The 27309-nt window shown below is 44.2% G+C and overlaps 1 protein-coding gene across 2 annotated transcripts in view; it reads left to right on the top strand.

The window, feature by feature from the left end:
- rab3c (RAB3C, member RAS oncogene family) overlaps nucleotides 1-27309 on the top strand; it is a 171339-nt gene that overhangs the window by 133414 nt on the left and 10616 nt on the right. For both annotated transcript variants that reach the window (XM_072571189.1, XM_072571179.1), the window contains exon 4: nucleotides 9117-9241. In XM_072571189.1, the coding sequence (XP_072427290.1) occupies nucleotides 9117-9241 (125 nt within the window). The remainder of the gene's footprint in view (nucleotides 1-9116; nucleotides 9242-27309) is intronic.

Genomic DNA, 27309 nt, shown 5'->3' with positions numbered 1-27309 from the left:
ACTGAAGGGGGTGCAGAAAAGATTCCCAAGGTTGTTACTGAGAATGGAGGATTTGAGGAGAGGCTGGATAAGCTGAGCCTTTTTTTACTGAAGGAAAGGAGACTGAGCGGTGACCTTAAAGAGGTTTATAAAATCATGAGAGGCATAGATAAAGTGGATAACAAAGGTTGTTTCCCTAAAAGAGTTCAAAACTGGCAAGCATAATTTTAAGGTGAGAGGAGACAGATTTGAAAAGGGCCTGAGGGGCAACTTTTTCACATGGACGGTGGTTCGTATGTGGAATGAACTGCCAGAGGAAGTTGTAGATGCAGGTACAGTTACAACATTTAAGAGACATTTGGACAGATACATGAATGGAAAAGGTTTAGAATGAAATGGACCAAATGCAGGCAAATGAGACTAATTTAGTTTGAGAAATGTAGTCAGCAGAGATGAGTTGGTCTGAGAGGCCTGTTTCTGTGTTGTATGACTCTATGACTCTGTACACTGAAGATTTTTGTTTATAATTTGTAGATGAAGTATTTTCATCTACTCTGGTTTCAGTGACTGTGGTTTGGAGTTGCCCAGGAGCTTAATGGAAAATGGAAGTTAGAGAACCTCTACACCATATCTTTTCCAAAGTATTTAGGGTTGATATCTTTTTGACCGCATTTGGTTTTCTAAACTTTACTGGAGTTGATGTCACATTGTCAAAGATTAACAGCGCAGGCCTAAATGGACTTAAGCAGCTTCAAACAAACAGTGATGATGGATGTTGAAGTTGTCATGGGTACATTCTACAATTCACTTGACTTCCTAGAGCATCACCACATTCCAGTGAAAGGGTGGGGAACAGAATACTCCACCGTGGGTAGCCAAGTTGTTTGATGTTGGAGACTCATTAAGCTCCACCTAATTTTGTCATGGGACAGGAAAAAACGGAACATCTTAGGATGTGAAGCACTGTAGATCAATATCGACAAGTCTTCTCATTGTCGTAGTGACAATGTTCAATGAACTAACGTAACTTGTACCTAAACACTATCATGCAATAAATTACATGTTTTAAGACAAGCGCCATTTTGTGCTAAGAGTCAATATGGTTGTTCCTCCACCATCATAAATTAGATAGGCTCTTGAATTGAACAAAAGAAAGACATTTGGGTACAGCTTCCTTCCTACCCACAAATGCCTCATGACGATCAACAATAGACATTGTTGCTTGATACCCCAAGGTACAATGGTGTAAAAAGATTCATTGGACGTGGGAGAAGAAATTTCCAGGAGATCAAGTGAGTTTACTGCTTTAAGGACATTACCACTTTAAGAATTACTCACACATACAGTCAACAGTTGCAAACACTTGAACAATTAAGCAGGCAGCAGAAATTAGTCTTTACTTCAGACCTGGGGAAGGAGAGCAGAAAAACCAATATGAGCCCACTAGTCACATTTGACCAGTACAGGTTCTATTGAGTAGCAAAGGTCTGTGAGGGCCTTTCCAGTCACAGACTCAGTTAGGAAGCAAATCCATCAGAGTTCTGTGACTAAAGTTAGAAATTGGGCAAGGAAAACCTTTAAATTAACAATGCAAAAATCAGGCCACAAAGGCTAAAAATACATTAAAAAGCTTTACGATGGGGTCATCTGCCAGGGAATTTCAAAACACTCAAGACAGAAACCAGAAAGAAGTATTGAGATTACCTATGTTGCAATACGAGAACTGTTTTGTACTGTTAACAGGAAGGAACTGTGTGATTATACAGGACTAGTGGACACGTTTTCCATTCTTTCCCTCAGTGAATAACATTTGCAGAACAGAAATCCCCTATCATTTTAAGCTGAAGCAAATACTGTCAACAAAAATGGGCAGATTATCACACTTCAGCTGATTGAGGAATATTTAAACTGATGTCATTCAAACAGCAAAATCAGCTGCTGACCATAGTTATAGCAGATTTAAATTTGTTGTGAGATGATGAAGTGACAGAAATTTAAAGGGAATGTTTCAATTCTGCATCTTCCAAAGCAGAGTTATCAGAACCAGTGAGGTAATTCTCAATGAGCAGCAATCCTGATAATGAGGATGACAAATTACCTGCTGCACAAGTACAATGACCACAGAGGGTGAATGAAGCCATCCAATGTCCAACACACACCTGACACCACATTTGAGAATAAGAATTTACTTACTGAAAATGAAGATGAGCTGCACATGACTCTAGAAAAGCTAGACCAAAATACACAGATTCAGGACATGATTGAAGAGGAGAAATTACATGGTTTGGATACCAAAAAATAAAAACACTTGTTTTCATGGAGCAGCCACCTTCGATGATGGCAACTCATGAGATTAAACATACAGCGCAGAACAGACCCTTCGGCCCTGGATGTTGTGCCGACCTGTGAACTAATCTAAGCCCGTCCCCCTACACTATCCCTTCATCATCCATGTGCTTATCCAAGGATTGTTTAAATGCCCCTAATGTGGCTGAGGTACCTACATTGGCAGGCAGGGCATTCCACACCCTTACCACTCTCTGAGTAAAGAATCTGCCTCTGACATCTGTCTTAAACCTATCACCCCTTAACTTGTAGCAATGCCCCCTCGTACAAGCTGACACCATCATCCAAGGGGAAAGACTTTCACTATCTACCCTATCTAATCCTCTGATCATCTTGTATGTCTCCTTCAAATCCCCTCTTAATCTTCTTTTCTCCAACGAGAACAGACCCAAGTCTCACAGACTTTCCTCATTAGACCTTCCCTTCAGACCAGGTAACATCTGAGTAAATCTCCTCTGCACCTTTTCCAATGCTTCCATATCCTGCCTATAATGGGGCAACCAGAACTGTACACAATATTCCAAGTGCGCAGCACTAATATTTTGTATGGTTGCAGCATGACATTATGAATAAAGGCTCGTGAATTTTTTTTAGATTCAGCCAAGTAGAGTTCTTGGTAAACGAGCAGGAGGCTGGAATAACACTGCAAACCAGGCAGCATTAGGAGGTGAAGAAGTCAACATTTCAGGTGTAACCCTGCTTCAGGACTGGGGATGAGTGTAAGGGGAGCTGCAGATAAAAGGGGACAGGGGAGCATTTTGGGTGGGGAGAGGGGCAGAGTGGTGAGGTATGATAGGTGAAGACAGGTAGAGGGTACAACCTGGTTGGTCGATGGGAGGAATGAATCTGGTTACAGGTGGAAGGAAGGATCGGTCGGAGGATTGGAAGGGAGGGGAAGGGGCAATAAAGGGAACCGTAGGATGGGAAAGTAAGCTATTTGAAATTGGAGAGCTCAATGTTGTGTCCTCTGGGCTGTAGGCTGCCCCGGTAGAAGAGGAGGTGTTGTTCCTCCAATTTGCAATCTGATTTGTTGTGGCAATGGAGGAAGCCGAGGATGGTGATATCAGCAAGGAAATGGCATTGGGTACTTGGGCCTTTGCAACCACATAGCAGGATCCCTATAAGAACTCTATAACCTCTGTCTTCGCTCCGGATGTCTCCTCCATTGCCGCCCCAGATTGTGCCAACACAAAGATTCAGACTGGCCTCGATTTTCCTCCAGCTTCTGCCTCCACTTATGACTCTACAAACTCTGCAGTCAAGACTCGGATTCCATTTCTCGGGGCCACCCTATCCATGCCTCGCATGATCTTATACATTTCTAAAAGATCCTCCCTCAGTCTCCTATGCTCAAAAGAAAAAATCCTCGCTTATCCAACCTCTCCCTATAACTCAGACCATTGAGTCCTAGCAACATCCCTGTGAATCTCTTTTGCATCCTTTCCAATTTACTAACATTCTTCCTACAACAATGTGACCAAAACTGAACACAATCCTCCAAGTGTGACCTCACCAACATCCTGTACAACGGCAACATAACTTTCCAACTTCTATACTCAATACCCTCACTGATGAAGGCCAGTGTGCCAAAAGCCTTCTTCACTACCCTGTCTACCTGTGACTCCACTTTCAGAGAACCATGCACCTGAACTCAAAGATCCCTCTGTTCCACTACACTTCTTAAGATCCTACCATTCACCATGAAATTCCTATCTTGAGGTGACTTTCCAAAATGCTTATCTTTATTAAACTCCATTCGCCATTTCTCAGCCCACTGAAATGAATTATTGCTTTCTGTTTGCAAGCTGGGTGGTTCTCTACTGCACTGGCTTCACACAAGCCATAATCACCTTGTCAGGAGCAAATCAAAACATTATTGGCAAACACTTTTCCCTATGTTAGGGACCCATTGGTTTTGTGGTGTCTTTTTCATTCACTCTCAGAATGTGGGTGTTGGTAACTGGGACGACATGTATTACCCATCCCTATTTACCCTTCAGAAGTCGGTGGTCAGCTGCTCTCTGCAGTGCATTTGATTTAGGTGGACCCATTAGGGAGGAAGTTCCAGGATTTTGATCTAGCAACAATGAAGGAATGGCGATATGTTTTCAACTCAGGATGGTGAGTGGCTTGAAGGGACCCTGAAAGTGGTGGTGTTCCCATATATCTGCTACCCTTGTCACTCTAGCTGTAATGATTGTGGGTTTAGACAGTTGTTTGTAAGAAACTTCTGTTCCTGTACATTGTTGCCTGTAAAATGTAAAATCGTGTATAGCTCAGTATGCTTTAGCAAATGTGAAACAGCATAAAAAACATAAAACTGCCACTATCTCTTTACATTCTCCTAGTTTAAAGTAACATATTCTTTCTTTAGTGCTCCATCCAAAAATAAACATATCTGGACTTTCCAATATTAAGTACCACCAAATCTGATTGGGTGGGATAAGGCAGAGAATCTTAGTCTTCTGGAGCACAGACCTCTATCCTCCAGCCTTAATTTTTTTATGGCAATGTTTATCCAACTCCTGTAATGTCTACCAAGGGCGGCACGGTGGCACAGTGGTTAGCACTGCTGCTTCACAGCGCCAGAGACGTGGGTTCAATTCCCACCTCAGGCAACTGTCTGTGTGGAGTTTGCATATTCTCCCCTTGACTGTGTGGGTTTCCTCTGGGTGCTCTGGTTTCCTCCAACAGTCCAAAAATGTGCGGGTTAGGTGAATTGGCCAGCCTAGATTGCCTGTAGTGTTAGGTGAAGGGGTAAATGTAGAGGAATGGGTCTGGGTGGGTTGCTCTTCAGAGGGTCGTTGTGGACTAGTTGGGCTGAAGGGCCTGTTTCCACACTGTAAGTAATCTAATCTAATTTTAAAAATTACTATCATACAATAAACTAATATTGCCCTCTGTTTTCTTAAGACTCATTAGCAGTTGGTCCTCCACCATTTTAACCCAAACAGACTTTTAGACCCTCCTCGGTAACAAGGGCACATTTGGACCTGGAAACTGCAATTGTGTCCTACAGCCAATTTTAATAAGACTTTTGTCTGTTTAGGTGAAGGTAACAGTGGAGTGGTAATTTTTTTGAAAATTCATTCAGAGAATGTGTGTTTTGCTGGCTGGCCCAGGATTTATTACTCATCCCTGGTTGCCCTTGAGAAGGTGGTAGTGAACTGCTTTCTTGAAGCTCTGCAATCCCTTGGGAGTAGATGGACGCACATTGCTGTTCATGAAACTGTAAGTTGATGGAAAACTCCATCAATGTTACAACACCAACCTTATGTGTCATTCCTATTATCTCTACATTGACATCACTCCCAAAAGCATATTGTGACATCAAATCTAAACAAATGAAATTTTCTTTTGTTTAAAAAATTACTCAAGACTTGATCTTCATGCAGGCTCAGTTCCAGAAAGTGTCTGATGTGAGAAACCAACTGTGAAACTAACCTGTTAACTGCCAAGTCTTACTGACCCTGCAGCCAGCAAGCTATATTTGCTGTAGTGAAACCGTTTGAGAGTAGCTTTCCCATTATTTTTGTTTATAACCTATATTAAAACAAATTAATTATCCTCCCGAACAGAATTGACAAGGTGATGATATAGTCAGATTATCATATCATTGTGCCCTGTTCCTCCAAACACATGGCAAAGCACTTAGTAGATCAGCAACAGTGTCAGTTGAAACTAGTTTTTTTTATTTAGCTGGTGCCTTCACTGAATTAAATGAACCAACAACGTCGATCGTTTCCCAGGCAACTATTATCGTCTCTGACTAAGATGCCCCTTAGGTCTATTCATGTTAATCTCAAAGATTTTCTTTGATTTATTGTCTGACATTCTATATTTTGAGTCAGGTTAGACACTTTACTTTCTACATGTTGAGATCAATTTCTGAAATGAACAGTCTGGGAAATAAATACACGAGCCATTAATGTCAATTTGGCCAACTGCCCTTGTGCAGCACTTGCTTGTTATCATGCTGAAACTATAGTGAGCCTTAAAGAAAATTAATTGTTCATTTTAACAGAAATTGAGCACTCTATAATTACTAATAGTGTACTTTGAATAAGCTGGTAAACATATAACATTTCAGCTTTTGATTTTTCACCTTTGCAAAGTGCTAATGGTTGATAAAGAACACACAGCGCTGACAAATTCACATCAATTTGCAAAGAAGTGGTTATGTGCTGGCTTTAATTTTTATTATTATTTGGGTCATTTAGATATCTGACAGAGACAGGGAATGGTTACGGTGACAGGTTACACCCATGTATCATCTTCAAGGTATTGAATTACTCAACAAAAATTGGAAAAAAAGCTGGAGACTGAGAAATAGAGGTATAAAGATTAGGAAGCTGACTGAATAGAAAATCAAAGAAATAGTTGTCAAGTAGATATTTGAAGAAGAAATAGTAAGATGGAAAAGCACAGGATGAAAAATATTTGAAGGCTCTTTAGCTAAAATGGAACTGAATGGAATGCAAAGGGAAATACAAATGATGTGCACTGGAATAGTAAGGGAATAGGCCTTGGAGGTAGTCAGCACTAAGATGCTGGAAGTCAGAATCAATAAAATGTGGAGCTGGAAAGGCGCAGCAGGTCAGGCAGCGTTGGAGGAGCAGGAGTATCGACATAATTGGGACTGATGATGGATCCCGACCCATCAGGATCCTGCTCCTCTGATGCTGCCTGACCTGCTGTGCCTTTCCAGCACCGCATTTTATCGACAGGGAATAGGACTTACTATGTGACAGAACACAGACAGCAAAACCTTTAACAAATTGCGATTTATAAAAAGTAGAGTTCCAATAACCAGAAGAGACTAATGAAACTGGAAGTTGTGAAGCATGGTAAGCATTTGAGTGATGGTCAGATTGAGAGTAAAAGCTTGGAAATCTTACAGCGAATAAGAATCCATATCTAGTGCTTTGGGAACTTTCTTTCATTGCTGTGCATTGTACCGTATATATACAATATCCTTTCTTTCTGTATTAATTTTATTAAATTCATGCTTGTCTCCCAGCCCAATCATTGCGATGTTTTCTTTAGTTTACTTGTATACCTTCTCAGCCTTTATATTACTTTACAATCAGCTTTTATTTTCCTCCTGTGTTTCCCCCTGTACATGAGATGGAAACCTTTTCTCCTTCAACTGTTTTGGAGTAAGTGTGAACAAGAACTTCACTGGATCTGTTCTGGGACCTACTTCAAAGACCTGCCTCAAACCTAATTTCAGAAAAGCACTAATTCTTTATTGTGCTATTCTGAAATTTTTCCAATTCACAGGTAAAATTTAATTCAGTGCTAACTTTGAAAGTGTGTTGTGGATCTGTACCTGTCGTTTCCTGAACAATGTTCACTGAATTTGATGGTGATGAATATGCCAGATGTTATCAGTCAACTTGACAAATGAGTAACAGCAGTCAGGATTCAGGTCGAACAATCATTGATTTTCTTATGTAATCAAAGAAAGCCAGTATTACCATTGTAAAGTCAAAATTTAATCCTGCCTTCATGATTGTGGAAGGGTGAAGGAAAGCATAGAAACAAAGAAAAAGACTGAAAAGTGATAAAAAGGAAAAACACACACATACTTGAAAGATCAGTAACATAAAAGCCACAGTAGAGTGATGGTATTTCCCAACACACTACTTAGTCCTGCACAAGCCAGGTACTTCAGATATAAAGTAGCTCCTTCTCTATTCACCATACTTACCTCAGCCATTACATTCTGAGACCAGCTGAAAGAACTACATCACATGAAGAACAGATGGTTTCACTTCTAAATTACGCTGCAACCATTCATGAAGCAACACATTGTACATGGTATGAAATTCTATTTAAAATCAAAACTTTGCATTTAACAGCAACCAAGGTATATGTATGCAGATGGCTGAGGTCCTTAGTTAATATTCACAGCATAACATTTGTTTGTAACTGCCAAGATGATTTCATGACTCTTGATAATAATTTTCTCACACAGTGTGACCAAATGGTACATAAAAGATAGGCCACAAAATGCATGATTATTGAATAATGTTTGATTCTCTAAAATTAGCATGATACAAATAACTAATCTTTCAAGATTAAGCACTGCTTCATCACTTGCATTTGAAATTACATGTAGAAACAGCATAGAATAGAAATGGTTTGTACGTACTACTTTATCAAGGGAAATATTCCATGATGTTATTAAGCATCTGTATCCTCAAGCACCTTTTTGTCAGAATATTAAACAAAGAAATACTGTGGGAGTATGTTATCAAATTTTAAATGGATTTACTTCATTGAAAATGATTGAGAAGTTTGCAGGTATTTTCATATTTGTGACTTATAAATTACAACATCTTACAAAATAAAATGCACAAAAGAAAGTTATCATACTAGTCATCCATTATGAGACTTGCAATTTGTGTCAGTCATTCTATTTGTCACATATTTATTCCTTCCTCGTCTAACGTCGGTCTGGTGAGCAATGCACCTGACCAGTTCCACACGTCCTATCACAACAGTCTCAGTATTACACATATTACTAATAAAGTGGATTTTTAAGTCTTAATGTAACACTTTAAAATTGTTTGAGACTGAAAGTGACAAGGAAAGCCAGTGTAAAATTACATTTTAAAAGTATTGTCAAGAAATGCATCAATACAAATATAGCCCATCTTTCCAGCATTGTTGTTTCTGGATAGTAAGATTTTGAAAAGCGTTATGTTTTACATAATATTAGTCACTACATTATTCAAACAAAAGCAACAAACCTCAATCTAATGTATTCTCCAATTTCCTCTTAGGTCAACCCAAATCAAGACATACTCCTGGGATAATGCACAGGTTATTCTGGTTGGCAATAAATGTGACATGGAAGATGAAAGGATAGTATCTATGGAGAGAGGGAAGCAGTTGGCAGATCAACTTGGTATGTTTGGCGAATGTGAATTGTCATGTTTACCTGACATTTAATGAATTTTGTTGATTACATACTGTTACAAGTTAAGACCTAGTGGACATACCCTCTTGGTTTGACTCAGTCTGATTTGATATGTGATCTGGGCACCCATTTGATTCTCAGTGCCTATGTGATATGATCATCTAGAGACCAGAACCGTATGTTCATGTCTTTTTTTGTTCACATACTGCTTCAGTCCTTCTGAAAATGGACTGGACAAACGTCTAATGAGCTGAAGGCAGCTGTGAATTTTTAAGTCAAATTCAATTGATCCAATTTGTCACACATAAACTAAAGAGCTAACTGTGTTTCACATTATGTGAGTCTCCTTGTTTAACTTTAGAATCTTCTAACAATTCTCCAGCTTCTTGAACTCCCCTGCCTTGATCTGTCTGCTAGACTCTGACTCATTTGGAGATCCATTGGGAAGGTCTCAGCTGATGGTCCAAATTGACTATTCACCATGTGGCATGGGTAGCCTTTGCTTCCTCCTGCAAGGAATGAAGGGTAACTAACTTAACATGTTATGTTACAACTTTGCTCCTATCCCAACCTTCTTATCTACTTCTGTGGCACAGGGAAAATTCAGCCTAGGTTGTGAAGATTTTTTTAAGACAAGTTTTAAAAAACATTCATTAGTTGCTGTGGGATATGATCTTACATTTAGTACAGGATCCACCTTTCTCCTGGGTGCCTTTTATGAAAGCTGCGCTTCTCAAGAATCGTTTTTTAAAAAATATTAAAATCAGCTTTCCCTTCCAAATCTACTGTGAAAACTGAGCCAAGTGCCTGCAATATGATACCTACATGTTTCAGAATCCAACCATTCTAAGAATTAGATAAGTCAGTAATACATTGCTGGAAGTGCCTTCATAATTTCTATTCTCTACTACTATATTATGACAGTAGTCAACAAGGTTAGTGTTTCTCCTCTTTAACTCCTCTGGAGACCCAAACCAGCTTCCTCCGAAGTCCTCCAAAGCCGATTGCACTGGAGTTTGCAACGTGTGGGTGAGTACCTAATCTCATGGTAACACCAGAACCTCTGCCACTGAAGACAGTACTGTGGTACCAGCCTTGCCCGTGCAATTGCAAAATGCAGTTCAGCTGATGGTATGGGAGACACAGAATTGCCAAAACACCAGCAAGTTTCCAGCCCCACATCAGGGCTACAATTAAATTATTGCTCAAAAAATATCTTCAGTTGAATAAGACGATAGATACTGCCACTGGCTCCATTTTCCCTATTCTTTATTCATTCATGGAACATGGGCGTTGCTGGCTGGCCAGCATTTATCACCCGTCCCTAATTCCCCTTGAACTGCTGCAGTCCAAGTACCCTAGGTTGACCCACGATGCCAATAGGGAGGGAATTACAGGATTTTGAGACAGCGACAGTAGAGGAACGGCGATGTATTTCCAGGTCAGGATGGTGAGTGTCTTGGAAAAGAACCTGAATGTGGTGATGTTCCCATGTATCTGCTGCCCTTGTCCTTCTACTGGAAATGGCCATGGGTTTGGAAGGTGTTGATCTTTGGTGATTTGCTACAATGCGTCTTGTAGAGAGTTCACATTGCTGCTATTGAATGTTGGTGGTGGAGGGAACGGATGCTTGTGACTGTAGTGCCAATCAAGTGGGCTGTTTTGCCCTGGATGGTGTCAAGCTTCTTAAGTGCTGGTGGGGCTGCACTCAGGCAAGTGGAGAGTATTCCAACACACTCCTAACTTAGATTACTTACAGTGTGGAAACAGGCCCTTCAGCCCAACTAGTCCACACCGACCCTCTGAAGAGCAACCCACCCAGACCCATTCCTCTACATTTACCCCTTCACCTAACACTATGGGCAATTTAGCATGGCTAATTCACCTAACCTGCACATTTTATTTGGACTGTTGGAGGAAACCGGAATACCTGGAGGAAACCCACGCAGACAGTTGCCTGAGGTGGGAATTGAACCCGAGTCTCTGGCGGTGTGAGACAGCAGTGCTAACCACTGTGCCACCTTGTGCCTTGTAGATAATGAACATGCTTGGGAAGTCAGGAGTCAAGTTACTCGCAGCGGTATTCCAGTCTCTTGCCTGCTCTTGTAGCCACTGTGTTTGCATGGCTAGTCCAGTTTGCCTGTTAGTCTGTAAACATAATCTCACTCAGACCAAACTTTGATATTGCCCTGAAAATAGGGCACAATTTCAGGCTGAAAGCCCACCATGTCAGTACTGACCATGATGCCATTCTAAACCAATCCCCTTTACGTGCGCAGGGTCTGTATGCCTCTATTCCGTCACTGTTCATGTGTCTGTTTGAATACCTCGTAAACTTTGTTAATGTATTTACTTCTCCCATCCCGCCTAGCAGTGCATTTCAGGTACCTATCACACTCTGTGTAAAGGATTTCCTTGCACATCTCCCTTAAACACCCCCCCCCCCCCCCCACCTCACATTAAACCTATGCCCCCTAGTATTTGACATTTCCACCCTGGGAAAAAGATTCTGACTGTCCACCCTATCTTTGCCTCTTGCAAATTTATATACTTCTATCAGATTGTCTCTCAATCTCCAAACCTCTAGTGAAAACAATCCAAGTTTGTCCGACTGCAAACAACAAATGCTGGAGATCAAAGGGGGTCAGACATCATCCATGGAGAGAGAGCAAGTGAACATTTAAAATCTAGATGACTCTTCATCAGAGTTGAAGTGAAGTGTAGAGGGGACAGCATTTATGCTATAGGTTGGAGGGGTATAGTAGGTGTCTGGTGCTGGTATAAAAAAAAATGCTGGTCGTTCAGATTAAGTGATTGGAATGTGAGAATGGTAGAACAATGTGTCTCTAACTGGAAAGACAGTCCCACTGGGATGGGGGAAGGGGAGAGAGAACATGACACTAGACTGTAACAAACTTAGATAAAGGGAAGAAATGATTCACAATTTAAAGGTGTTGAACTCAATATTAGGTCCAGATGGCTGTAAAGTGCCAATCTGGAAGTGAGATGTTCTTCTTCCAGTTCCTCACTGGAACAATGCAGCATGCCGAGGACAGACATGTGGGCATGTGAACAGGACGCTGTGTTAAAATTACCAGCTATGGGACGGTCAGGGTCCTCCTTGCACACAAACCAGAGATGTTCTGCAAAGCGGTCACCCAGTCTGCATTTGGTTTCTCCAATATAGAGTAGATCACATTGGATACAGCCTGACCTTATAGCTAATACAGTCCAATCTAGACAACATCATACTAAATCTCTTTTGCACCCTCTATATGTGGGTGCATATTTGGTAACCAGAATTGCGCACAATACTCCTTACTAAAGTCTTCTACACCCGCAACATGACTTGCCAACATTTATTCTCAATGCCCTGACCCTTCTTTACCACCTTATCCATTTGTATTGCCACTTTCAGGGAGCTGTGGACTTGCAGCCCAAGATCCCTTGGTATATCAATACTTCTAAGGATCTAACTATTAACTGTGTGCTTTCCTTTCGCATTTGACGTTCCAAAATGCATCAGCTCATACTTGTCCTGATTAACTTAATCTGCCATTTGTCGGTACAACTTTCCAACTGATCTTTATCCTGCTGTATCCTGTGACAGCCTTCCTCACTGTCCACAACTCCACCAACTTCCATGTCATCTGAAAACTCACTAATCACACCACCTACATTTTCATCTAAGTCATCTATATTACAAACAACGATCAGCACCGATTCTTGTTGAACACCACTGGTCACAGACCTCCTGCCAGGAAACATCCGACCACCCTTCTGTGTCCTGTGACCAAGCCAATTTTGTTTCCCATTTGCCAACTTACCATGGATTCCATGTGACCTAATGTTCTGGACCAGCCTACTGTGAGGGATCTTGTCAACTGCTGTAGTAAAGTCTATTAGACAACATCCACTGCCCTATTATCATCAATAATCTGCACCATTATCTCAAAAATCTCAGTGTAATTTGTGAGTCCATACCTCCCCCACAGAAAACCATGCTGAGTATCCTTAATAAGTTCATTCTTCTCCAAATGCATGTAAATCCTGTCCCTAAGAATCTTCTCCAATAATTTCCCTACTACCAATGTAAGACTCGCTGGTCTACAATTTTCTGAATTACTCTCCTTAAACAAAGGAACAACATCGGCTGTTGTCCAGTTGTCTGGGGCCTCCCCTGTTGTTAAAAGAATACAAAATCTCTGTCAAGGCCTCAGAAATCTTTTTTTTCAAATCAACCAACACCTCCTCTTTAATATTGACATGTCACAGAATATCAGCATACCCATCCCTTACCTTCCCATCATTCAGTGAATATTGATGCAAATACTGATACTAGTTAAGGAACTCACCCACTTCCTCCGGCTCCATGCATAAATTTCCTCCTTTGTCCTTGAGTGGACCTACTCTTTCCCTAATTACCATCTTGCTGCTAATTTATGCATAAAATGCCTTGGGATTCTCCTTAATTCTGCTTGCCAAGGACATTTTGTAGCCCCTTCTAGTCCTCCTAGTTTCTTGTGTAAGTTCTTTTTTGCTTTCTTTATATTCCTCAGGGGCCTTGTTTCATTTCAGTTTCCTGAACCTTACATATGCTTCCTATTTAGTTTTAACTAATCTTTGGATATATTTTATATCCAAGGTTCCCAAATCTCTTCATCCTTATCTTTCATCCTCACAGGAACATGCTGTTCCCAAACTCTAATCAAACAAAAACCAAAACAACTGCAGATGCTGTGAATCAGAAACATAAGCAGAAGTTGCTGGAAAAGCTCAGCAAGTCTGATAGCATCTGTGAAGACAAATCAAAGTTCACGTTTCAGGTCTGATGACCCTTCCTAAGAATTCTTTCCAGCAACTTCTGTTTTTATTTCTGAACTCTAATCAACTGGCATTTAAAAGATTCATATGTAGATTTACCCTCAAAAAGCTGCCCCCAATATAATTTTCCAAGTTCCTGCCTAATACTGTTGTAATTAGCCTTTTCCTAATTCAGTACTTTCACCTGAGGACCAGTCTTATCCATAACTGCCTGAAAATGTACAGAGTTATGATCACTGTTCCCAAAATGCAACTCCACTGAAACTTTGATCACTTAGCCAGGCTCATTCCCCTGTACAAGGTCTAGTAGAATCTTATCACTACCACTCATCTACACTTTGACCCTCCCCGCTGTACAATTGTGCTAGTCATGGTACCATTGATCCAACTGCTGCTGTTTTTCCCTGAGAAGCCATCCCAACCAACAGTATCTACACAGTGTACCTGTTTGAGAGGGGACTGGTCACAGGGGACCCCTGCACTGCCTGCCCACATCTTCCTGGTGGTCACCCAACACTTAGCATCATAGAGTCATAGAAATGTACAGCACGGAAACAGACCCTTCAGTCCAACTCGTCCATGCAGACCCGGTATCCTAAATTAATTTAATCCCATTTGCCACCACTTGGCCCATAATCCCCGTAAACCCTAACTGTTCATATACCCATCCAGATGCCTTTTAAATATTGTAACTGTACCAGCCTCCACCACTTCCTCTGCCAACTCATTCCATACATGCACCATCCTCTTAATGAAAATGTTGTCCCTTAGGTTCCTTTTGAATTTTACCCCTTCTCACCCTAAACCTATGCCCTCTAGTTCTGGACTCTCAACTCAGGGAAAAGACCATGTCTATTTATCCTATCTATGCCCCCCATGATTTTATAAGCCTCTATAAGGTCACCCCTCAGCCTCTGACATTCCAAGGAAAACAGCCCCAACCAATTCAGCCTCTCCCTGTGGCTCAAATCCTCCAACCCTGGCAACATCCTTGTAAATCTTTTCTGAACCCTTTCAAGTTTCACAACATCCTTCTGATAGGAGGGAGGCCAGAATTGCGCACAATATTCCAAAAGTAGCTTTACCAATGTCCTGCAACATAACCCCTCATCTCCCATAATCAATGCTCTGTGCACTTTTCTGTCTGTATAGCCTTTAGTGGTGGTGTGACCAGCTTGCTCAGTGTGCTATCCACAATATCTTCAGCCTAATGGATGGTCCATAGTGAGTCCAGCCGCACCTCCAGCCACTCCCTCTGGCAATTCAGGAGCTACAGCTAAAGTATCCCTGATTTCCCACATACTGCAGGAGAAGCATTCCACAGGATTGTGTCCTCCTGCTGTTTTGATCCTTACCAACTACAAACAGTTACACACCTTACCCACTACTCACCAAAATCAGATTTCTCACCCTTGCTGTCCATTCCTGACAAACTAGAAACCACAAAAATGAACACTTTACACTCTAACTTCCTCTGCTCACTCACTACTCACTCAACTCCTAAATGACCCAAATAAAATACCGAGTAAGTGTCAATGAGCAGAATTTATAATTAGTCAAGGAAACAGCGAAGAGGTTGTTGAGCCATGTGGGAAGCTCAGTGTCAACTTCCCGAGATTGGGATGGAAGCACTGAATTATTCTGCTGCTGAGGAGGATGCAAGTTGGTAATGCAAGGGCAGAAAGCAAATAGTAATGGTCTTGTATGAAATAAATAACCGTGAAATGTAACCTCCAGCAACTAAATGTGACTCTGTTAGTGATTGGTTTGGCGATGCACAGGATTAATGAGCCATCACTGACTGACCAGTAATATTACTGGGCAGCAGGCAAGTCAGCCCTTAATGTGGAAGGTGGCAAGGTGGAGGGATCTGTTACCCTTCAAATTCATTTTGGGAGAGAGGAGAAATATTACAGAGAAGGGCTAATGTGATAGAGGAGTGGTCGAGAGACACTGAAGCAAGATTGATTATGATTCTGAGAGCAGGACCAGACTGAACCCCAAGACCAGGCTGAGTGTCACTAAGTCACAAGCTCAAAGTACTTGATGAAGGCTAGGCCTCCATTGCAAAGGAAATCCTTGCAAAGGTTCTGTCCTTTCGTTATGGAAGTTCTATGTGGTTCCCATCCATTCAGTGTTTCTATGCTTGACAAAGGAGTAATACACTGAGGCAGGATGGAGTGAGTGTGGCCAGAAGGAGTGCTACCTATGGCTGGACGAGACATTGAGGGAATTCATGATGCCAATGAGCCACTCCATCCTTGCCACCCAAGTTAGAGTTGTCAATATTCTCTCTTTACAAATATTCCCTTTCAATTTATTATGCAGATGAATTGTACTGTTAGCCACATCCCAACAGCAAATCCATCTACCATACATCCATAAATAAATGAATAAGGTTATTTAATCACATACTAAAATATACTGCAATATAATTAACATCCATTTAAACACCAGGTACCTACATGGTCTTTTATTTTATTGACATTACTATTGTTGTCAATCGGATAATGTGGAGGAAACTATTGATTCTCTTCCTTCCTTGGCCCTCGTTGGCCACTAAGATTCCTCAGGAAGAAGATCAGTAATCCATCTCTCAAGGTTAGTGTCTTTGTCCCAGTCGACATTTGAAACAATCTTTCTGATTCAGTTACTCAATCATTTTAATCATACTTTACCTGAAAGCCAGTAATCTTCACAAATGCTCCATCTACCATTAAGATAATAATCTACAAGTGCACCTTTCCGTACAGTCTAAATGCATGTAAAGCAATTCTGAATTCGCCAGACCAGTGCTTTTGCTCTTGCTTCCCCCTTCATTCCTTTAAATGTTCAACTCTTAGAACAACGTATTTTGCCAGTCTTTCAATGCCATCGCGTTATCTTTTTTCACTTGCAGGAGAAGATAGCCCAGAAGACCTGAAAATCTGGAGCAGTTAAATGGTTCACCTGCTATAAAAGGCAACTGGGGAAGGAGTGGTGGAGATGCGGGGTGGCATATCACTGGGACAGAGAATTAGTGGCAGCTGTATGTTTTCATGGACCATAAGCAGCTTCCTGATCTTTCATCTCTGGAAAGACATAAATTACAAGAAACTTCATTGTGCACCTTCAAGTGCTAAAGAGTACACCAGAAATTAGCTGCCTCATCCATTTTATTTTTGAGCTAACACACCAGGAAGAGACGGAAAGATGGCAAGACCCTGCAAACTCTACTACATGCACATTACCACATTATTCAGCCTTACTTTCAATGGTCCACCTCACCACTTGGGAGGAAACAATTCCTGCCAACAAGTGAGATATGGACCACAAAGAATGGAAGTAGCCTCCAAGGTTGCTGAGAGGAGACGCTGTAGACATCGCCCTCTGCTGAAAGAATCTGCTAGCTGTTCATATGAACTCTCCATGTCGATGTAAATGAAAAGAGAAGCAATACTGTCCATGAACCGGCATTAGCAAGGCAGCTTTCAATGACTCCAAGACCAGCCACATTCATCCCAACAGGCTATTGTTCCCAGAGTACAGCCTAACTCCTCTAGGGATTTTGGCACCAGGTGCTGCTAACTCGAATAGGTTAAAGGACAGTGCATAGATTGATTAAATGGATGGACAGAGTTAAGACCCGCCCTAAAATGTTGCTCCCATTTGAAGCCTATTGTAATATAATATGCTGTGATGATAATTCTGTCTGGCCATAAGCAGAATTTAGAAAAATAAAGAGTGAGCTAATTAAGGGTGTGTGGAAACTGGCACAGGACTATTTTCCAAAAATTGGTGAAATATATGTATATATACTGAAAGAGAAATAATTCCCACGATTTAGAATGTGTTTAATGAATAATGAGATTGGAAATAATTTGAGATCGAAAAGGTTGTAAGGTATAATAAAAATGAAAAAGAAAAGAATGAGAAAATAAAGGGGTGGAAAAGGAGCAAAGGAAACAAGGAAGAGAATAAGGAAAGAATCTCAAATCATTTTCAATAGAATAGTAAAGTATATTGTACAAATATTGGTAAAAGAGAATTGTTCAAGTGGAAATCAGGAAGAGAGAACAGTGAGTCAGTAAAAGATAAATTAACAGAGTAATTATAAATGTTTTGTCTGCTTGTGGTTTTAGAAATATTTAGACTCCCAAAAGAATGCTTTGTTTAAATGTTGACCAATAGGAATTTTGGCACAGATATAGCGATGGCCAGATAGCTGTTGGAGCAGCATAGACTGAAGTTGCCTACTGGGACAATAATGCAGCTGACTCCATGAGATCAGCTGGAAAAATAAATTTTCTGATGGTTAGTACTGCTGCATCTACAAGATAGAGTAAGTCATAGAATTCAGAGGCTTCTGCATAACTTAAGTCAATAGCTACTCAGGAAAAGTTAGAGGATGAAAATCCTGAATCATACATTTTTTGGGTTAATGCCAACTGCATCAGGTTTTTTTGGACGGTTATTTGCAAGTATCTTACTGTATCATGCCAAACTCACCTCATGAACTACCTACCCAGACTTATGATGTCTCTCTCATATGATTCTTATCACTCACCATTCTCAGAATTCGCTATTCAGCAGTTAATCCACCTAAAGATGAGCATCTCTGGAACCTGCACATATTGAAAAGGATGAGCACTGGCATTCCAAAGCTGTTTGGTTCAGTCATGGACTGTCATTCTGAAGATATTGGAAAAGAGGAAGATGGTACCATGATGCTCTAACAGGGACATGGGGGTCCAAGTGGAGAATGATGCAAAGGTGAGGAGTACTGTTTCCAGAGGACCAGCAGAAAAGGCCATGCCTCCAGTACCTGGTGACCTGTTCCAAGGTTGCCAGCCTGATTAATGCAGTTTCCACAGTCCAGCTGAATGGTCAGCAGTGCCTTGAGAAGATCTGCTACTGCACTCACCTGCAACCAAGGCTCATGCAGTACCACTGTCGCTACTGCCTGCAAAATCCTCCCTCAGTTGCTGTATCACTGCCCAACTTTCCACACCACTAATGCTGTATGTTCTCAGCACTGACTATTCACTTGCCAGGAACACTTCACCATGTTTCAACCACCTATACTAGCACTAACAGCTGTCTTACTCGATTTCATCGCACTCAAACCTTCACTTGCCCTAATTCCCAGAGAATACAACCCGTAATGAAGCAGACGGGGCCCGACCAGGTGGAATGATACCTGCCACCAGGCTCCTCATCCCCCAGGTGGAGAGAATTGTGTTTCTCACAGAGACTGCTCCTGCGGGGATGTAGAGACACCCATATCCTGCCAACTGATAAAGTGCTATTCTTCATTCCATTGCACCTTTCACAGTCACCTACCTTGCTGTCAGTCTTAATCATTGCACACCATTCCAATCATTCTCCACTGCACCTTGTCTCCCTATTGTCTTGCAGGTATGAACAAGATGTCCAGAACCTTCGCAGAGAATCTCTGCTAGAAGCTACATCCTCGATTTTGAGGCAGTATAGGCAGGGCTGCTGCTTCCTCATCTACCCTGCCCTGCTTGGGCATGAGAGCTTGCCCTTGACTTACTGTGCCAGGACGCGTGATTGACTTGTTCGTCCATCGTTTTCAGGGAGGACCACTGTCCAAAAGCTGAGACGCGGCTGCACATGCAGCGTGTAAGCTGCTGGCACGTGATGTTGATGTGAGCTTGATGTTACACGTGCGTACAGTAAAATGTGTGCTCCCTAAACTGAGGTCTGCTGACCAGCACGGCCAGCTGTTAGGTTGTACAACTATACTAACTAACAAGGCAGGAATACTGTGAGCATGCATGTGAACAAATGCTAAGTAAGCAAGCAACAGCCCTATGGTGCCACCTGGACCAGTCCATAAGCTGGGTGCCTTTCCATGAGTGCAAAAAGTGCTTGAAACAGCTTTGTAATGCTCACTTCCTGTCCATCCTGCAGCTCTGTGTACTTCTTAAGAGCCCTGAAACAGGATCAGGGAAATGCCATGATGGCAGTGAAGTGTTGGCAATCTGCGTGGATGAGGGGTATGTATGACTAGTGGCCATGGAACATGCCCTAAAACACAGTTTGGCCTTGACCAACATGGAGGCTCCTTGTAGCCAGCAGCGAGCTGAAGCTGCAAAATCCCTACTGTCAATTCCAAGTCTAGAATGTTTAACTTGTTTGTGTGTTTGCTAAAATAGGAAACTGAATATCAGTGAGGTGAATTGCAATTTTAATAATGCATTTAATAAGTAATAATCCACCTCCATTGGCTACACGCCATTTCTTAGAGAGAAATTCACAACATCACCAAATGAAGCATAAAGGTTGCAGCAAGTTACTCCTTACATTGAAATAAGCCTTATCAGAGATTCTGCATGATTCTGCAACAAATTTCAGTGCTCAGTCTCCTTTACAATTGTACCTCCTGGTCTAAGTCCAAAATAACAATAAAAACAAACAACCCTGACGCCCCCTAGCCCCCCACCCAGAGCTATACTACCCCTGGGCCATTCTATTTTTCAGATTCCCAACAAACTCTCTCTGACCAGATTTCACCAGATCCAACTCCCAACTCATTCATCCCCAAAGTGACCCAGCTGGAGCTGACACCCCTACACTCCCACATCCCTAACTCCATTACCACTCCCACAACCGCACTCCCAATCCCCACAGCCCCAGCACCTCACCCTCATTCCAACACTCTCACAACCTCACCAATCATATCTCATCCTGACACTCCCACAACAGCACTCCCATATCCAACACCCCCACTTCACCATCCCCCTACCCCCCATTCCCACCCCCACTTCCCCATACTCCCAAACTCCACCACCACACCCCCATCGCCACACTCCCACATCAACACGTCCACACTCTTACACCCCTAACACCCCCACCATCATCTCCACACTGAAACAGCAACCCCCCACCCCATTGCCCCACACCCTACCCCACACTCCCAGAGCCACACCCCCACACCACACGACTTCCCACTCCGACACCCTTTAATGCTGGCTTTATTCCCCAGACTGACACCATTCAGACCCTCCTCACAACAGAGTCCTACCAGGACCCAATATCACCCATTGCTCCCCCCTCATACTGCGTATACTTCCTGAAACTGGCAGTACCCAGTACCCTGCCCCCTACCACCACCACCACCACCAAGTCACTGGCCTGAATTAAGCCTCCATCCTCACTCCCTGAACTCGACATACTCTCCCTGTCTCAACAGCAATCCTCAACCATCCTCTACCACATCAGACATCCCAGTCCCTCAACCCTCAAGACTATTATCTAAGCTTGATTAGCCAATAAGCTGCACTGCAGAAATTCACCAAAGATCCTTAGACAGCATCTTCCAAACCCACGACCACTTCCACCGAGAAGGACAAGGGCAGCAGATATATGGAAACATGACCACCTGCAAGTTCCTCTCCGCCATTCACTCTCCTCACTTGGAAGCAAATCATCGTTCCTTTACTGTTGCTGGGTTAAAATCCTGGAATTTCCTCCCTAACAGCATTGTGGGTCAATCCACAGCTGGTGGACTGCAACGGTTCAAGAGGTTAGCTCACCACGAAGGGCAACTAGGGTGGGCAATAAATGCTGGCTTAGCCAGTGAAGCCCATGTCCCACAATACAAATAGATAAACTTACCCAATTCCTATCCCTCTGTCTGCCTAATTCATCCAATAACAACCCTAATCTAACCAATCACTCCATAACTTACCTGGCATTTTAATTAGGTAGATAGAGCTTTGAAATAGATACTGGATTGGGGGACGGTCGGTGGATTCAGTTGCATGGCAAATTAGAAAATCAAAATCAAATGAAAAGGTGGAATTCCAGGTTAATGATGGGGCTGATTGTTACCAGAAAATAAAAGGGAGTAATAAAATGTGGGAATATCATATTGCACCAAGAAACTATAAAAGTGCAGGAAATCAGATTTGAGAACAGTTAAAGGCTTTGTATCTCAATGCACAAACCATTTGGAATAAGTTAGACAAATTGACAAGTGCAATCAAGTAAATGAAAATGATCTCATAGCCATGACGGAAACACGGTTACAAGGAGATCAAAACCAGGAACTTAACATATAGGGATAGCACAAGCTAGCACACGGCAGCAGGTAGAAGGGTAATGGAATATGACCCCTCTTTTCAAGGGAGTTAGAACATAAGAATAGGGAAGTCTTACTGCAAATGGATAAGGTGCTGGTGAGACCACATCTGGTACACTATGAGCAGTTTTGGTCTCCTTATTTAAGGAAATACACTATTTCATTGGATTCTGGATTAGTGGTGCTGGAAGAGCACAGCAGTTTAGGCAGCATCCAAGGAGCAGCGAAATTGACGTTTCGGGCAAAAGCCCTTCATCAGGAATAAAGGCAGAGAGCCTGCAGCGTGGAGAGATAAGCTAGAGGAGGGTGGGGGTGGTGAGAAAGTAGCATAGAGTACAATAGGTGAGTGGGGGAGGGGATGAAGGTGATAGGTCAGGAAGGAGAGGGTGGAGTGGATAGGTGGAAAAGGAGATAGGCAGGTAGGACAAGTCCGGACAAGTCATGGGGACAGTGCTGAGCTGGAAGTTTGGAACTTGGTGAGGTGGGGGAAGGGGAAATGAGGAAACTGTTGAAGTCCACATTGATGCCCTGGGGTTGAGGTTTCCGAGGCGGAAGATGAGGCGTTCTTCCTCCAGGCGTCTGGTGGTGATGGAGCGGTGGTGAAGGAGGCCCAGGACCTCCATGTCCTTGGCAGAGTGGGAGGGGGAGTTGAAATGTTGGGCCACAGGGTGGTGTGGTTGATTGGTGCGGGTGTCCCCGAGATGTTCCCTGAAGAGCTCTGCTAGGAGGCTCCCAGTCTCCCCAATGTAGAGGAGGCCGCATCAGGAGCAACGGATACAATAAATGATATTAGTGGATGTGCAAATAAAACTTTGATGGATGTGGAAGGCTCCTTTAGGGCCTTGGATAGAGGAGAGGGAGGAGGTGTGGGCGCAGGTTTTACAGTTCCTGCGGTGGCAGGGGAAGGTGCCAGGATGGGAGGGTTGGTTGTAGAGGGGGCGTGGACATGACCAGGTAGTCACGGAGGGAACGGTCTTTGCGGAAGGTGGAAAGGGGTGGTGAGGGAAATATATCCCTGGTGGTGGGGTCTTTTTGGAGGTGGCGTAAATGTCGGTGGATGATTTGGTTTATGCAAAGGTTGGTAGGGTGGAAGGTGAGCACCAGGGACGTTCTGTCCTCGTTACGGTTTGAGGGGTGGGGTCTGAGGGCGAAGATGCGGGATGTGGACGAGATGTGTTGGAGGGCATCTTTAATCACGTGGGAAGGGAAATTGCGGTCTCTAAAGGAGGACGCCATCTAGTGTGTTCTGTGGTGGAACTGGTCCTCCTGGGAGCAGATACGACAGAGGCAGAGGAATTGGGAATACGGGATGGCATTTTTGCAAGTGGTAGGGTGGGAAGAGGTGTAATCCAGGTAACTGTGGGAGTTGGTGGGTTTGTAAAAAATGTCAGTGTCAAGTCGGTCGTCATTAATGGAGATGGAGAGGTCGAGGAAGGGGAGGGAGGTGTCAGAAATGGTCCAGGTAAATTTAAGGTCAGGGTGGAATGTGTTGGTGAAGTTGATGAATTGCTCAACCTCCTCGCGGGAGCACGAGGTGGCACCAATGCAGTCATCAATGTAGCGGAGGAAGAGGTGAGGAGTGGTGCCGGTGTAATTACGGAAGATCAACTGTTCTACATAGCCAACAAAGAGACAGGCATAGCTGGGGCCCATACGTGTGCCCACAGGCTATCCCTTTGGTCTGGAGGAAGTGGGAGGATTTGAAGGAGAAATTGTTAAGGGTGAGGACCAGTTCGGCCAAACGAATGAGATTGTCGGTGGAACAGTACTGTTGGGGATGTCTGGAGAGGGAAAAACGGAGGGCTTGGAGGCCATGGTCATGGCGGATGGAGGTGTAGAGGGATTGGATATCCATGGTGAAGATGAGGCGTTGGGGGCCAGGGAAACGGAAGTCTTGGAGGAGGTGGAGAGCGTGGGTGGTGTCTCGAACGTATGTGGGGAGTTCCTGGACTAGGCGGGGGATAGGACAGTTTCAAGGTAGGTAGAGATGAGTTCAGTGGGGCAGGAGCATGCTGAGACAATGGTTTGGCCAGGGTGGTCAGGCTTGTGGATCTTGGGAAGGAGGTAGAACCGGGCAGTGCGGGGTTCCCGGACTATGAGGTTGGAAGCTGTGGGTGGGAGATCTCCTGAGGTGATGAGGTTCTGTATGGTCTGGGAGATGATGGTTTGGTGATGTGGGGTGGGGTCATGGTGGAGGGGGCAGTAGGAAGAGGTGTCCTCGAGTTGACGTTTGGAGTCAGCGGTGTAGAGGTCAGTGCTCCAGACGACCACTGAGCCCCCTGAACTGCTGCGCTCTTCCAGCAACACTAATCCAGATACTGGTTTCCAGCATCTGCAGTCATTGTTTTTACCTCGTTGATTTTAACCCTACTGTGAATCCTCTTGCAAGGATGCCTGCCTTGAAGAAGTTTTTCTCCTGTCTCTACAAGAATCTCAGGGAATCCCTCTCCCACTGCAACTCCCAGGTCATTTCCTCTGCCCTGAAGCTCTTCAACCATGTCGTGAAACAAACTCGCTCCCACAGCCACATTCGCTTCCTCAGTGCCTGCCTCCGTAACCAACTCATCCCACACGGACTCCGGACCACCTTTAAACCAGCAGAGTTCAGGACAGGACAAACAGTACAGACTACAGATTCAAAAACACCAGCAACAGTTCTCCTTCAAGATCCTCCGCTCCACGCTTTTGCAGCAATACACCGGCACCTAACCTCTCCACAGTCAGCCCTGCCTTAACTGAGAGCCACCCTCTCTCAGAATTGCAAAGGACCCACTCTGTACTACATCCTCAGGAGAATTCATAATCTCAACAAACAGTATTTCAATTCCATCTCAAACATCAAAAACTGTAAGTACAACAAACTTTTATCTACTCACCTCCATAAGCAGTGCTCCTCAAACATTCCAGAAGATTCCCCTGGCCTCGGAAACTACTCAGACGCCATTAGCCACCATCCCCACGCTGATTGATGATGTCACTTCCGCCCCCATCATGGCCATTCCCACAACCACTTCCGCCCCTCACAATTCCTCATGCATCACACGTGACATCATTTCCGCCCCTCACATCATCGCTGATGCCACACGCTCAGTGACCTCCGCCCCCCCCACTGCCATGTCTGCCACCACGTCCACCCCCACCAATGCCATTCACCTGCATTCTGCTGACACGCCCCCCACAGATCCCACTGTCACCATTCCCAGCCCCCAGAACCCTGAGGTGAACACCACCCCTGCTCGTGACTCCACCCCCATTCCCCCCACCTTCACACCCACTCCAGTTACAGGTTCCGCCCCCACTCCCAGCTCCACACCCACACCAGATCCCAGCTCCCAGCCCTGCCGAGTTTTCACCATCCCCCCAGACCTCCCCCTCACTGAGGACGAACGATCAGTCCTCAGCAAAGGACTCACCTTCATCCCCCTCTGTCCACGCATCAATGAATTTAATACACGCCGTGACATTGAACAATTCTTCCATCTCCTCCGCCTCCGAACTTACTTTCACAATCAGGACTCCCGCCCACCTTCCGAGGACCCCTTCACCCACCTCCAACACACTGCATCCACCTGGAAACCCCGCGCTGGCCTATTACCTGCCCTCGACCTCTACATTTCCAACTGCCACCAGGACATTAATCGCCTCAACCTGTCTACCCCCCTCCCTCACTCCAACCTCTCACCCTCACAACGCACAGCCCTCCAATCCCTCTGCTCCAATCCCAACCTCACCATTAAGCCAGCGGATAAAGGGGGCGCAGTGGTAGTCTGGCGCACTGACTTCTACACCGCTGAAGCCAAACACCAACTCGAGGACACCTCTTCCTACTGCCCCCTCGACCATGACCCCACCCCCCATCACCAAACCATCATCTCCCAGACCATACAGAACCTCATCACCTCAGGAGATCTCCCACCCACAGCTTCCAACCTCATAGTCCAGGAACCCCGCACTGCCCGGTTCTACCTCCTTCCCAAGATCCACAAGCCTGACCACCCTGGCCGACCCATTGTCTCAGCATGCTCCTGCCCCACTGAACTCATCTCTACCTACCTTGACACTGTCCTATGCCACCCCCCACCCAGTCCAGGAACTCCCCACATACGTTCGAGACACCATCCATGCCCTCCACCTCCTCCAAGACTTCCATTTTCCCGACCCCCAGCCCCCAACTCCTCATCTTCATCTTGGATATCCAATCCTTCTACACCTCCATCCGCCATGACCAGATCCTCCAAGCCCTCCATTTTTTCCTCTCCAGACGTCCCTAACAGTACCGTTCCACCGACACTCTCATTCGTTTGACCGAACTGGTCCTCACCCTTAACAATTTCTCCTTCAAATCCTCCCACTTCCTCCAGACCAAAGGGATAGCCATGGGCACACGTATGCGCCCCAGCTATGCCTGTCTCTTTGTTGGCTACGTAGAACGGTTGATCTTCTGTAATTACACTGGCACCACTCCTCACCTCTTCCTCCGCTACATTGATGACTACATTGGCGCCACCTCGTGCTCCCGCGAGGAGGTTGAGCAATTCATCAACTTCACCAACACATTCCACCCTGACCTTAAATTTACCTGGACCATCTCTGACACCTCCCTCCCCTTCCTGGACCTCTCCATCTCCATTAATGACGACCGACTTGACACTGACATTTTTTACAAACCCACCGACTCCCACAGCTACCTGGATTATATCTCTTCCCACCCTACCTCTTGCAAAAATGCCATCCCGTATTCCCAATTCCTCCGCCTCCGCTGTATCTGCTCCCAGGAGGACCAGTTCCACCACAGAACACACCAGATGGCCTCCTTCTTTAGAGACCGCAATTTCCCTTCCCACATGGTTAAAGATGCCCTCCAACGCAACTCGTCCACATCCCGCACCTCCGCCCTCAGACCGCTCCCCTCCAACCGTAACAAGGACAGAACACCCCTGGTGCTCACCTTCCACCCTACCAACCTTCGCATAAACCAAATCATCCGCCGACATTTCCGCCACCTCCAAACGGACCCCACCACCAGGGATATATTTCCCTCCCCGCCCCTTTCCACCTTCCGCAAAGACCGTTCCCTCCGTGACTACCTGGTCAGGTCCACACCGCCCTACAACTCACCCTCCCATCCTGGCACCTTCCCCTG

The sequence above is a fragment of the Chiloscyllium punctatum genome, chromosome 1 (assembly GCF_047496795.1).
Source record: "Chiloscyllium punctatum isolate Juve2018m chromosome 1, sChiPun1.3, whole genome shotgun sequence".
In the NCBI taxonomy this organism is placed as follows: domain Eukaryota; kingdom Metazoa; phylum Chordata; class Chondrichthyes; order Orectolobiformes; family Hemiscylliidae; genus Chiloscyllium; species Chiloscyllium punctatum.
The sequence above is the reverse complement of the archived record's forward strand: the minus strand, read 5'-3'. Positions and strand labels throughout refer to the sequence as shown.